At 53.3% G+C, this 13,957-nt stretch overlaps 2 protein-coding genes across 3 annotated transcripts; one reads left to right on the top strand and one right to left on the bottom strand.

The window, feature by feature from the left end:
- Nucleotide 1: 1 nt before the first annotated feature.
- eef2kmt (eukaryotic elongation factor 2 lysine methyltransferase) lies at nt 2-5,501 on the bottom strand. The gene is made up of 8 exons (XM_079745566.1): nt 5,330-5,501; nt 5,192-5,254; nt 4,999-5,079; nt 4,736-4,837; nt 3,626-3,759; nt 1,052-1,314; nt 529-675; nt 2-129 (listed from the first exon to the last, which is right to left on the bottom strand). The coding sequence occupies exons 1-8, from the start codon at nt 5,408-5,410 to the stop codon at nt 20-22; spliced, it is 981 nt and encodes a 326-aa protein (XP_079601692.1). The 5' UTR covers nt 5,411-5,501; the 3' UTR covers nt 2-19.
- Nucleotides 5,502-5,936: 435 nt separating this feature from the next.
- Nucleotides 5,937-12,140, top strand: pigq (phosphatidylinositol glycan anchor biosynthesis, class Q). Of its 2 annotated transcripts, none has more exons than XM_079746822.1 (14): nt 5,937-6,091; nt 6,444-6,636; nt 6,849-7,035; nt 7,238-7,473; nt 7,782-7,978; nt 8,318-8,449; nt 9,024-9,144; nt 9,537-9,663; nt 9,922-10,075; nt 10,248-10,359; nt 11,208-11,288; nt 11,384-11,498; nt 11,623-11,684; nt 11,834-12,140. In XM_079746822.1, exons 2-14 carry the CDS (start codon nt 6,484-6,486, stop codon nt 11,984-11,986), a joined length of 1,830 nt encoding a protein of 609 aa, XP_079602948.1. In that variant the 5' UTR covers nt 5,937-6,091; nt 6,444-6,483; the 3' UTR covers nt 11,987-12,140. The 2 variants fall into 2 exon arrangements, with proteins under 2 accessions (XP_079602948.1, XP_079602947.1); XM_079746821.1 differs by having other exon boundaries at nt 7,235-7,473.
- Nucleotides 12,141-13,957: the final 1,817 nt, after the last annotated feature.

The raw sequence follows: 13,957 nt of genomic DNA, 5'->3' as shown, positions 1-13,957 counted from the left end.
GTTGTGAGTAAATAAAGCTTTATTGTGTGTCTAACGTCAGCTGCATCATCTCGATGGCGGACGCTCTCTGGTAGGACAACACCTGTCTCCCCGCTCCACTGATGACCTCATAACCGACCCCCGCCGCCTCTGAACCAACAAACAAACAAACAACAAGGCTGTTTAGTGCCAGCAGGAGGCGACTGTGTTTTTCGTAGGCGCAATCTGGAAAACGTCCCACCTCAAGCGCTAGGATTGGATAGGCAGCCTAGTCAGTCAAACTCGCACGCGGACTCCTAACCCTTACCCTAACCGTAACCCTATCAGAGAAATGCGTTTGACTAACGTTAGTTTAATATACATGACAAGTTAAGTTATCTTCCCTGCAGTCACGTGACCGATTTCAGCCTTTTTGAATTGGATCTGGAATTTAAACCAGCGTGATTTAATAATTTGCAGCTATCCCCTCATTAATATTCATGATTTTTACGAAAAACACATTCGACATCAGGAGGGCTGTGGACCAATAGGACGGATGGAAGGCGTTACCTAGCTGCCTCTTGAAGCTGTTGTATGTGTCTGGGTTTCGGATCGGTGAGCAGATGAAGACCTGAGGAGCTCCTGGGGAGGAACACCTGAGAACCATGGAGAGCATCCTCACCAGACCGGGGAGGATGTCGGGGTCGTAGACCACGTCTGAAACACAACACAGTAGAGTAGACCACGTCTGAAACACAACACAGTAGAGTAGACCACAGCTGAAACACAACACAGTAGAGTAGACCACAGCTGAAACACAACACAGTAGAGTAGACCACAGCTGAAACACAACACAGTAGAGAAGACCTCTTCTGAAACACAACACGGTAGAATAGACCACGTCTGAAACAACACAGGGAGAGTAGTAGAAGAGATGTCATAGATCAGGGACTTGGTGTAGACGTGATGTCGTAGGACACAAACAATGTAAATAAAAATGTATTTCCACTAAAGAGATTGTGACCGGCAACAGTCCCGTGGGCGTTGTTCAGTAACCATCACTGAGGGGACCGGACTCAGGAGTAGAACGTACCTGAAGCGATGACGGTGTCGGCTCCGATCTCTCGGAGTCGCTCCTCGCTGACCGACTCCCAGTCCAGCTCCTCCACCCTGACCACGCCTCCACCCTCGGCGCCACCAGGAGGCCCCTCCCCCAGGCCGTTGAGCTCCAGGTTCGCCCGGAGTCTCCGCAGGACGCTGGGGTGGCAGTCACTGAACACGTAGCGGGAGGGGCTGCAGCCGCGGCACACCACCAGCCCCGTCAGCCCCACCCCGCAGCCCAGCTCCAGCACCACCCTAAAGAGAGACACACCGTCAGCCCAGCTCCAGCACCACCCTAAAGAGAGACACACCGTCAGCCCAGCTCCAGCACCACCCTAAAGAGAGACACACCGTCAGCCCAGCTCCAGCACCACCCTAGAGAGAGACACACCGTCAGCCCAGCTCCAGCACCACCCTAGAGAGAGACACACCGTCAGCCCAGCTCCAGCACCACCCTAGAGAGAGACACACCGTCAGCCCAGCTCCAGCACCACCCTAGAGAGAGACACACCGTCAGCCCAGCTCCAGCACCACCCTAGAGAGAGACACACCGTCAGCCCAGCTCCAGCACCACCCTAAAGAGAGACACACCGTCAGCCCAGCTCCAGCACCACCCTAGAGAGAGACACACCGTCAGCCCAGCTCCAGCACCACCCTAGAGAGAGACACACCGTCAGCCCAGCTCCAGCACCACCCTAGAGAGAGACACACCGTCAGCCCAGCTCCAGCACCACCCTAAAGAGAGACACACCGTCAGCCCAGCTCCAGCACCACCCTAAAGAGAGACACACCGTCAGCCCAGCTCCAGCACCACCCTAGAGAGAGACACACCGTCAGCCCAGCTCCAGCACCACCCTAAAGAGAGACACACCGTCAGCCCAGCTCCAGCACCACCCTAGAGAGAGACACACCGTCAGCCCAGCTCCAGCACCACCCTAGAGAGAGACACACCGTCAGCCCAGCTCCAGCACCACCCTAGAGAGAGACACACCGTCAGCCCAGCTCCAGCACCACCCTAGAGAGAGACACACCGTCAGCCAAGCTCCAGCACCACCCTAAAGAGAGACACACCGTCAGCCCAGCTCCAGCACCACCCTAAAGAGAGACACACCGTCAGCCCAGCTCCAGCACCACCCTAGAGAGAGACACACCGTCAGCCCAGCTCCAGCACCACCCTAGAGAGAGACACACCGTCAGCCCAGCTCCAGCACCACCCTAAAGAGAGACACACCGTCAGCCCAGCTCCAGCACCACCCTAAAGAGAGACACACCGTCAGCCCAGCTCCAGCACCACCCTAAAGAGAGACACACCGTCAGCCCAGCTCCAGCACCACCCTAAAGAGAGACACACCGTCAGCCCAGCTCCAGCACCACCCTAGAGAGAGACACACCGTCAGCCCAGCTCCAGCACCACCCTAGAGAGAGACACACCGTCAGCCCAGCTCCAGCACCACCCTAGAGAGAGACACACCGTCAGCCCAGCTCCAGCACCACCCTAGAGAGAGACACACCGTCAGCCCAGCTCCAGCACCACCCTAGAGAGAGACACACCGTCAGCCCAGCTCCAGCACCACCCTAGAGAGAGACACACCGTCAGCCCAGCTCCAGCACCACCCTAGAGAGAGACACACCGTCAGCCCAGCTCCAGCACCACCCTAAAGAGAGACACACCGTCAGCCCAGCTCCAGCACCACCCTAGAGAGAGACACACCGTCAGCCCAGCTCCAGCACCACCCTAAAGAGAGACACACCGTCAGCCCAGCTCCACCCTAGAGAGAGCCGTGTGTGGTGCCTCTAGAACAGATGCTAGTGTGGTACCTGTGTGTAACCGGGTGGTCCCAGGGTGCCTGTATAAAGGTGTCTCAGCATACCTGCTACCTGATTAACGGGTGTGTCACATGGTACCTGTGTAAAGGTTTGTCACATGGTACCTGTATGAAGGTCTGGTACCTGTATAACGGTGTCAAAGTGCACCTTTGTAATGGTGTACCTGTATGAAGGTGTGTCACATGGTACCTGTATAACGGTGTCAGAGCGTACCTGTATAATGGTGTACCTGTATGAAGGTGTGTCACATGTTACCTGTATAACGGTGTCAAAGTGCACCTTTGTAATGGTGTACCTGTATGAAGGTGTGTCACATGTTACCTGTATAACGGTGTCAAAGTGCACCTTTGTAATGGTGTACCTGTATGAAGGTGTGTCACATGGTACCTGTATAACGGTGTCAGAGCGTACCTGTATAATGGTGTACCTGTATGAAGGTGTGTCACATGGTACCTGTATAACGGTGTCAGAGCGTACCTGTATAATGGTGTACCTGTATGAAGGTGTGTCACATGTTACCTGTATAACGGTGTCAAAGTGCACCTTTGTAATGGTGTACCTGTATGAAGGTGTGTCACATGGTACCTGTATAACGGTGTCAGAGCGTACCTGTATAATGGTGTACCTGTATGAAGGTGTGTCACATGTTACCTGTATAACACTGTCAGAGCGTACCTGTATAATGGTGTACCTGTATAACGCTGTCAGAGCGTACCTGTGTAAAGGTGTGTGAGCGTACCTGCCGCTGAAGGCCTCCTGGCGCTCCCCGGCCCACTCGGCCAGATGCAGCCCGGCCTCCCAGGTGACCAGGCCCGTGGTTCCCTGGGAGACCAGCGCCACGCTCTCCGTCAGAGTCACCGCCCCCCCGCCAGGCTGCAACACAGAGCATCCTCACACCCTGATCCCCTGTGATGGTGCTGTAGTTCTACCAGAGGGTAGCACTGGTAGGAGTATTATGATAGTACTGCAGTAGTCCTACCAGAGGGTAGCACTGGTAGGAGTATTATGATAGTACTGCAGTAGTCCTACCAGAGGGTAGCACTGGTAGGAGTATTATGATAGTACTGCAGTAGTCCTACCAGAGGGTAGCACTGGTAGTAGTATTATGATAGTACTGCAGTAGTCCTACCAGAGGGTAGCACTGGTAGTAGTATTATGATAGTACTGCAGTAGTCCTACCAGAGGGTAGCACTGGTAGTAGTATTATGATAGTACTGCAGTAGTCCTACCAGAGGGTAGCACTGGTAGTAGTATTATGATAGTACTGCAGTAGTCCTACCAGAGGGTAGCACTGGTAGTAGTATTATGATAGTACTGCAGTAGTCCTACCAGAGGGTAGCACTGGTAGTAGTATTATGATAGTACTGCAGTAGTCCTTCCAGTAGGTAGGGCTGGTAGTATTATGATAGTACTGCAGTAGTCCTACCAGAGGGTAGGTATTGTAGTAGTATTATGATAGTAGTGTAGTACTAGTATTCATACCATTAGGTAGGTCTTGTAGTAGTATTATGATAGTACTGCAGTAGTCCTTCCAGTAGGTAGGGCTGGTAGTATTATGATAATACTGCAGTAGTCCTACCAGAGGGTAGTATTGGTAGTAGTATTATGATAGTACTGCAGTAGTCCTACCAGAGGGTAGGTATTGTAGTAGTATTATGATAGTAGTGTAGTACTAGTATTCATACCATTAGGTAGGTCTTGTAGTAGTATTATGATAGTACTGCAGTTGTTATACCAGTAGGTAGGTATTGTAGTAGTATTATGATAGTACTACAGTTGTTATACCAGTAGGTAGGTATTTTAGTAATGTAGTAGTATTATGATAGTAGTGTAGTACTAGTATTCATACCAGTAGGTAGGTCTTGTAGCAGTCTTCACTCTTCTGATCGCTGAGGACGCCGGCCAGACCCTCATACAGCTCATCTAGCGGTTCCAGACACATTTGTTCCAGCTGTACAAACACACGCACACACATACACACGGTGTTTTAGATAAACAACTGCCATCAGATAGTGTGTCTCTGTACACTGAGATACAGAGGTGCGGTTTTCTACGTTACAACGTGTGAGCTCTGGATCCTAATGTTCAGAACGAACCAAACTTCAGACCCACCATCGTGATGAGCTCCGTGAGGAAAGATCTCCGGTACTTGGCGGACGGCGGGTGTTTCTGAGCCAGAGGACTCAGACTGGTCTTCAGGAGGAGGACTTCACGTTACTGTACGTTATCACAGCATTACTATTCCATCACTAACTGTATGATATTATCTTGAGTAAAGTTAGCCAGTAGAAGGAAGTTTTGTTACCTTTTTCAAAATCGCTGCTATCAATTCAGGGGACTTGTCTTTTTCCAGCTCTCCTCGAAGCCTCTGAGATGGAAAATAGATTCAAAACAACCCGATGTAAAGTAGAAGAGTTGTGTTATGTGTGATCACCGACCTTACCTCCCAGTGAAGAGGAGACAAACGAGTCATTGCAAAAAACGAGGCTTGAAATGTACTCAGTAAAGCCGCCCTGTCCTCCATGGAGACTGTAGTGGGTCGTAATGAACCTTAATGAAGCTTAATGAATGAATGATAAAAGTAGCGATCAACATCAGAGACACATGCGACCGGATGGCCGCTACTGAGCGACCGCTGTGAAGTGGGAACTGTAGTTCTGTACTCTGAGCGCTCTCATTAATTGTAGTTCTTTAACTCGCCAGTATTTTCTCGTTCACCCTTTTATCAGTATGAATAATAAAAGTATATCGCTTCTCAGCGAGCCTTCACCCTGACTCCATAATAAGCGACTCGTTCTCTCCCGTAGGCTCTCCTCACCAAACCTCCAGGAGCGGACGGACATTCGGACGTTTGACTGTAAGTTGATCTACTTTGATCTGCATCTATATAATACATTCATTTGTTTGTCGATACATCAGGATATATCTATCGATGGATTAATAGACAAGACAAGTGTCTGTATTTGTACAGTATGAGCCCCTGTCAGGCAGAACCATGTTTTGTTTGTTTTGTTTCCCACCGGAGGGATTTTACAACGGACTATCAACAACCAAGATGGCGACCTCCGTCCCCTCTCTTTCAATTCATTATATTTGATAACGTAGATTATTATTCGATATTATAATACACATATATGACTTGTCTAGTCGCTGGTCTCCACCCATGATCTAGCTGCCTCCCATCTTAACCCGGGCATCGAGTCAGGTAACTATCTAATGACCCGGGTCCGGGTCAGGATTAAAGGTTCATGATGTGAATGTATCGTCGGTCAGGGATCGGTTCCAGATGTTGGACGCGTCAGTAGTTCATCATCGTAAACACGTAGTGTGTGTGTGTGTGTGTGTGTGTGTGTGTGTGTGTGTGTGTGTGTTACTCTTAACGTAAGGTCGCCGTTTCAGCCCCAGTTCGGTTCACTGGTCGCTGTGACCCCGCCGCGGGCTGCGTTACCATAGCGACAGCGCGGAGACTGTTCGATCGCTACTGGTGGAAATGAGGTCAGCGTCACTACTGCTGTCTGCGTTGAGAATAACGGACTCTCTCCCGGTTGTGTTCCCAGCGGATCGTCGACTGAGCAGCGGCGTCCCGCGGTGGTCGTCATGGTGCTGAAGGTCTTCTTCCCGCAATGCTGCAACCTCGCGGCCAGCGGGCTGCTGGTGGGCCGCTGGCTGCCCGGCCGCGACACGGCCGTGGTGCTGGCCGTCATCCACTACCCCTTCATCCCCAGCACCGTGAAGCAGTACCTCCAGAAGGTACGTTAGGGCCTCTCGGAACCTCCAACATGTCAGTTAGAACCTCTCAGTACCTCAGGTCAGTCGGAACCTGTTGTTACCTCTAAGAGGGCAGTAAGGGTGAAAGGGGCGAATGTCCCGCAGAGATATTCAGTGACGTCATGTTAATGTGTGTGTGTGTGTGTGTGTGTGTGTGTGTGTGTGTGTGTGTGTGTGTGTGTGTGTGTGTGCAGGTCCAGGCCCAGAGCCAGGTGCCGGTGGAGGTGCTGGGCTCGTGGAGCATGCCCAGTGAGAAGCAGGAGGGTCTGGACTCCTTCCTGAGGGACCTCCGCACCATCTTCCCCCAGAGCCGCTGGCTGCAGGTCAGCCGGGAGGTGGGCCAGACCGGCTTCAGCTGCCAGCTGCTCCCGCTGGCCATAGGTGAGAGGGGGGGGGGGGGGGGGGGGTTTGGGGCTAGCTGCCCCCGGGGGAGGGGGGGATTAAACTATTTTGAAGTATAATCTGTCCTTTAGTGAGGCTTGTCCCAGAGTCTCGCCTCCTCATGTTTCTGGTGATTCTGTAGCTTCTGGAGGAAAGTTCTCGTTGGTTAGATGTGTGCTGCTGTGTTCCTCACTTGGAGCAGATGGAGGAGATGGACAGACACAGAAGGAGGAGAAGGTGGAGAAGGAGGAGGAGGAGAAGAAGGAGGAGCAGGCTGAGGGTGATGGTACAGAGAAGGAGGAGAAGGAGGAGGAGGAGGAGGAGAAGGATAGAGTCATCTTCGTCCACTACGACCAGAGAAGGGTGATGGTGTCCCAGCTCCACCCCCTGGAGAGCCCAGCCCCGCCCGACTCGGAGGAAACCTCAGAACTCAGACAGGTGAGCACACCTGGGTTTAAGAGGCTCTGTACTGTCCTCTAAGTGTCCTCTAAGCTGAGTGTTCCCTAAGTGTCCCCTAAGATTCCTTTAAGTGTCCAGATGTCCTCAAAGTGTCCTCAAAGCTAAGTGATGTCCCCTAAGTGTCCCGGTGTGCCCCCTAAGTGCCCCCCAAGTGCCCTCCAAGTGCCCTCTAAGTGTCCTTTAAGTGCCCTCTAAGTGTCCTCTAAGTGTCCTAAGTGCCCTCTAAGTGTCCTCTAAGTGTCCTAAGTGCCCTCGAAGTGTCCTAAGTGTCCCGGTGTGTGCTCCAGATGTTCTGGACGGTGGCCCGCAGCGAGCCGCTCTTCCTGAAGGATAAGTACGACGACGGGCCGCTGAAGATGAGCCACTGGCAGTCGGAGGGCCGGGAGGCCAGCATCCTGGTGGAGCTGATGAAGCTGGCCTCCACCCCGCTCTGCCTGCTGCTGGCCTGGGTGCTGGGCGCCTGGGGCTGGGTCACAGGCACACGGTACACAGTCACACGCACGCACACACACGCACATACACACACACACGCACATACATGTGTGTGTAGACATAGACATACAAAAAGCCGTTTCCGTGTCCACCCATGATGGAGTCGGCATATTTGCAAAGAAAAACTTTAATAACCTCCTCCTGCTCCTGCTCCTCCTCCTGCTCCTGCTCCTCCTCCTCCCCCTCCTCCTCCCCCTCCTCCTCCTCCTCCTCCTGCTCCTCCTCCTCCCTCTCCTCCCCCTTCTCCTCCCCCCCTCCTTCTCCTCCCTCTCCTCCCCCTCCCCCTCCTCCCCCTCCTCCTCCCCCTCCTCCTACTTCTCCTCCTCCTCAGGCTGCTAAACCTCGCTCCTCTGCGCTTCCTGTCCAGTAAGCTGTCCTCCTGCGTTCAGCTGAGCCACAGGACCGCCCACATGAAGACCGTCGCCTCCTTAGACAGAGCCACCAGCCACACACACTTCATGAGGTAGCACACACACACACACACACACACACACACCTCATGAGGTAACACACTCACACACACTTCATGAGGTAACACACACACACATCTCATGAGGTAACACACACACACTCAAACTTCATGAGGTAACACACACTCACACACACTTCATGAGGTAGCACACACACAACTCATGAGGTAACACACACACACACCTCATGAGGTAACACACACACACGCATACACCTCATGAGGTAACACACACACACACACACACACACACTCCTCATGAGGTTACACAAACACGCACACGCACACACACTTCATGAGGTAGCACACACACACACACACACACACACACACTCCTCATGAGGTAACACACACACACGCACACACACCTCATGAGGTAGCACACACCCACACCCACCTCATGAGGTAGCACACACACACACACACACACACACACACACACACACACACACACACTTCATGAGGTACCACACACACACACACACACACACACACACACACCTCATGAGGTAACCCAGGCCCAGCCCTGCTGTCTGTTGTCCGGTGCTAAGCTAACGGCGGTCCTCAGGAAGGCCAACGTGCTGGTGTCCGTGCTGCTGGACGTCTCCCTGGGGCTGCTCTTCATCTCCTGGCTCTACCGGGAGCAGAGGCTGGCCCGCCTGGCCAGCGCCCTGATGCCCGCCGCCGACGTAAGCGCTCCCAGTGGGAGGGAGCTGGGGGGATGTGTGTGTGTAACTGTGTGTGTGTTTAACTGTGTGTGTGTGTAACTGTGTGTGTGTAGCTGTGTGTGTGTAACTGTGTTTCTGTGTGTGTGTGTGTGTGTAACTGTGTGTGTGTGTAACTGTGTGTGTTTGAGTGTAACTGTGTGTGTGTGTGTAACTGTGTGTGTGTGTGTAACTGTGTGTGTGTAACTGTGTGTGTGTGTGTAACTGTGTGTGTAACTGTGTGTGTTTGTATAACTGTGTGTGTAACTGTGTGTGTTTGTGTGTAACTGTGTTTAACTGTGTGTGTGTGTAACTGTGTGTGTGTGTAACTGTGTGTGTGTGTTTGTGTGTAACTGTGTGTGTAACTGTGTGTGTAGCGTGTCTCCAAGGAGCTGGAGGAGCTGCTCCAGTGGCTGATGGGAGCTCCGGCCGGACTGAAGATGAACCGAGCCCTGGACCAGGTGCTGGGGCGCTTCTTCCTCTACCACATCCACCTCTGGATCAGTGAGCACACACGCACACACACACACACACACACACACACACACACACACACACACACACACACACACACACACACACACACACACACACACACACACACACACACACACACACACACACACATAGTCACAGTCACAGTCACAAAAACACAAACAAACAAACACACAGTCACACGCATGCACACACACACACACGGTTACGCACACACACACACACGCGCGCGCACTCCTCCCCCTCACCAGCAGTGTGTGTGTCCAGGCTACCTGCGGCTGCTGGCTCCCTTCCTGGAGGTGATCCTGTGGTATGGAGGTCTGTCCGCGGCCCTGGGCCTGACCTTCGCCCTCTCCCTGCTGTCGGACATGCTGGCCCTCCTCACCTTCCACATCTACTGCTTCTACGTCTACGGAGCCAGGTGCACCACCTCCACCTCATCACCTCCTCCCTTCCTCCTCCTCCTCTCTTCCATTCCATAATGATAATCCCTCTCTCTCTCTCTCTCTCTCTCTCTCTCTCTCCCTTCCTCTCCCTCTCTCTCTCTCTCTCTCTCTCTCTCTCTCTCTCTCTCTCTCTCTCTCTCTCTTCAGGCTCTACTGTATGAAGCTCTACGGTCTCTGTTCTCTCTGGAGACTCTTCAGAGGCAGGAAGTGGAACGTTCTGCGGCAGAGAGTCGACTCGTGCTGCTACGACCTGGACCAGGTAACTACCTCACCTGACCAGGTAACTTACCCACCTGACTAGGTAACTACCTCAACTTACCAGGTAACTAACCCACCTGACCAGGTAACTAACCCACCTGACCAGGTAACTACCTCCCCTGACCAGGTAACTAACCCACCTGACCAGGTAACTACCTCAACTGACCAGGTAACTAACCCACCTGACCAGGTAACTAACCCACCTGACCAGGTAACTAACCCACCTGACCAGGTAACTACCTTACCTGACCAGGTAACTACCTCACCTGACCAGGTAACTAACCCTCCTGACCAAGTAACTAACCCACCTGACCAGGTAACTACCTCACCTGACAAGGTGACTAACCCTCCTGACCAAGTAACTAGCCCAACTGACCAGGTAAGTAACCCACCTGACCAGGTAACTACCTCACCTGACCAGGTAACTACCTCAACTGACCAGGTAACTAACCCACCTGACCAGGTAACTAACCCACCTGACCAGGTAACTACCTTACCTGACCAGGTAACTACCTCACCTGACCAGGTAACTAACCCTCCTGACCAAGTAACTAACCCACCTGACCAGGTAACTACCTCACCTGACAAGGTAACTAACCCTCCTGACCAAGTAACTAACCCACCTGACCAGGTAAGTAACCCACCTGACCAGGTAACTACCTCAACTGACCAGGTAACTAACCCACCTGACCAGGTAACTACCTCACCTGACCAGGTAACTAACCCACCTGACCAGGTAACTAACCCACCTGGCCAGGTAACTACCTCACCTGACCAGGTAACTACCTCACCTGACCAGGTGTGCGTTTGTGTGTGTGTGTGTGTGGACTCACTGTGTCTGTCTTCCAGCTCTTCATCGGGACCCTCCTCTTCACCATCCTGTTGTTCCTGCTGCCCACCACGGCCCTCTACTACCTGGTGTTCACCATGGTAACCGCAGTGCGTGTGGTTCGTCCGTCCGCACGGGGCTCTTCGGAGCAGACAGCGTGTGATGGTGACGGAGGTGCGTTTGTTTTGTGCCCCAGCTGCGCCTGATGGTGGTGGCTCTGCAGGGCGTGCTGCACCTCAGTGTGGACCTCATCAACTCCTTCCCCGTGTTCGCCCTCGGCCTCCGCGTCTTCACACCGTACCGCCTGGCTGGTAAGTGCTGTTCAGTGTTTGTGTGTGTGTACTTGATGTGTGTGTGTGTGTGAGTGTGTGTGTGTACGCACTTTGTGTGTGTATGTAATGTGTGTTTGTGAGTGTAAATTGTGTTTGCTTGCAGAGGGGGTGAAGTTTCGAGTTCTGTCTGATGAGCCTGGGACCGCCTTACATCTGCTTATGGAGGTAACACACATTCTCACACACACACACACACACACACACACATCAAGTACACACTCACACACATCAAGTACACACTCACACACACACACGCTCGCACTCACTAACGCACACTCTCACACACGCACACTCCTTGTGTGCTGTCTCCGTAGATGAACGCTCTGGGGTTCGGTTCGGTGGTCCAGACCTACCGGACCCCCACCTACAGCTGCTACCCGCCGGACTCCTGGGGCGCCCTGCTCAGGAAGCTCTTCGTGGGGGAGCTGGTGTACCCCTGGAAACACAAGACCACCAAGACAGACTGACCCCCCAAACACAAGACCACCAAGACGGACTGACCCCCCAAACACAAGACCACCAAGACAGACTGACCCCCCAAACACAAGACCACCAAGACGGACTGACCCCCCAAACACAAGACCACCAAGACAGACTGACCCCCCAAACACAAGACCACCAAGACGGACTGACCCCCCAAACACAAGACCACCAAGACGGACTGACCCCCCAAACACACGACCACCAAGACGGACTGACCCCCCAAACACAAGACCACCAAGACGGACTGACCCCCCAAACACAAGACCACCAAGACAGACTGACCCCCCAAACACAAGACCACCAAGACGGACTGACCCCCCAAACACAAGACCACCAAGACAGACTGACCCCCCAAACACAAGACCACCAAGACGGACTGACCCCCCAAACACACGACCACCAAGACGGACTGACCCCCCAAACACACGACCACCAAGACGGACTGACCCCCCAAACACAAGACCACCAAGACAGACTGACCCCCCAAACACAAGACCACCAAGACAGACTGACCCCCCAAACACAAGACCACCAAGATAGACTGACCCCCCAAACACAAGACCACCAAGACGGACTGACCCCCCAAACACAAGACCACCAAGACAGACTGACCCCCCAAACACAAGACCACCAAGAGGGACTGACCCCCCAAACACAAGACCACCAAGAGGGACTGACCCCCCAAACACACGACCACCAAGAGGGACTGACCCCCCAAACACAACAACACCAAGACAGACTGACTCCCCAAACACAAGACCACCAAGACAGACTGACCCCCCAAACACAAGACCACCAAGACAGACTGACCCCCCAAACACAAGACCACCAAGAGGGACTGACCCCCCAAACACAAGACCACCAAGAGGGACTGACCCCCCAAACACACGACCACCAAGAGGGACTGACCCCCCAAACACAACAACACCAAGACAGACTGACCCCCCAAACACATGACCACCAAGACAGACTGACCCCCCAAACACAACAACACCAAGACAGACTGACCCCCCAAACACAACAACACCAAGACAGACTGACCCCCCAAACACACGACCACCAAGACAGACTGACCCCCCAAACACAACAACACCAAGACAGACTGACCCCCCAAACACAAGACCACCAAGAGGGACTGACCCCCCAAACACAAGACCACCAAGAGGGACTGACCCCCCAAACACAACAACACCAAGACAGTCTGACCCCCCAAACACACGACCACCAAGAGGGACTGACCCCCCAAACACAAGACCACCAAGACGGACTGACCCCCCAAACACACGACCACCAAGACAGACTGACCCCCCAAACACAAGACCACCAAGACAGAATGACCCCCCAAACACAAGACCACCAAGACAGACTGACCCCCCAAACACACGACCACCAAGACAGACTGACCCCCTAAACACAAGACCACCAAGACAGACTGACCCCCCAAACACAAGACCACCAAGACAGACTGACCCCCTAAACACAACAACACCAAGACAGACTGACCCCCCAAACACACGACCACCAAGACAGACTGACCCCCCAAACACAACAACACCAAGAGGGACTTACCCCCCAAACACAAGACCACCAAGACAGACTGACCCCCAAACACACGACCACCAAGACAGACTGACCCCCCAAACACACGACCACCAAGACAGACTGACCCCCCAAACACAAGACCACCAAGACAGACTGACCCCCAAACACACGACCACCAAGACAGACTGACCCCCCAAACACACGACCACCAAGACAGACTGACCCCCCAAACACAAGACCACCAAGAGGGACTGACCCCCCAAACACAAGACCAACAAGACAGACTGACCCCCCAAACACAAGACCACCAAGAGGGACTGACCCCCCAAACACAAGACCACCAAGACAGACTGACCCCCCAAACACACGACCACCAAGACAGACTGACCCCCCAAACACACGACCACCAAGAC

This window comes from Pollachius pollachius, assembly GCF_949987615.1.
Source record: "Pollachius pollachius genome assembly, chromosome: 11".
Classification (NCBI taxonomy): domain Eukaryota; kingdom Metazoa; phylum Chordata; class Actinopteri; order Gadiformes; family Gadidae; genus Pollachius; species Pollachius pollachius.
Note: the sequence above shows the minus strand (reverse complement) of the source record. Positions and strands in the feature narration are given on the sequence as shown.

Bases quoted from the DNA above. Each gene is read 5' to 3' on its own strand.
- eef2kmt (XM_079745566.1), bottom strand. From the start codon at position 5,410: ATGGAGGACAGGGCGGCTTTACTGAGTACATTTCAAGCCTCGTTTTTT. The intron at 676-1,051 runs GTACGTTCTACT...GTTGTGTTTCAG, and splicing joins CGACACCGTCATCGCTTCAG to ACGTGGTCTACGACCCCGAC. The intron at 130-528 runs GTAACGCCTTCC...TTGTTGGTTCAG, and splicing joins CAGCTTCAAGAGGCAGCTAG to AGGCGGCGGGGGTCGGTTAT.
- pigq (XM_079746821.1), top strand. From the start codon at position 6,484: ATGGTGCTGAAGGTCTTCTTCCCGCAATGCTGCAACCTCGCGGCCAGC. The intron at 7,474-7,781 runs GTGAGCACACCT...TGTGTGCTCCAG, and splicing joins AAACCTCAGAACTCAGACAG to ATGTTCTGGACGGTGGCCCG. The intron at 9,145-9,536 runs GTAAGCGCTCCC...CTGTGTGTGTAG, and splicing joins CCCTGATGCCCGCCGCCGAC to CGTGTCTCCAAGGAGCTGGA.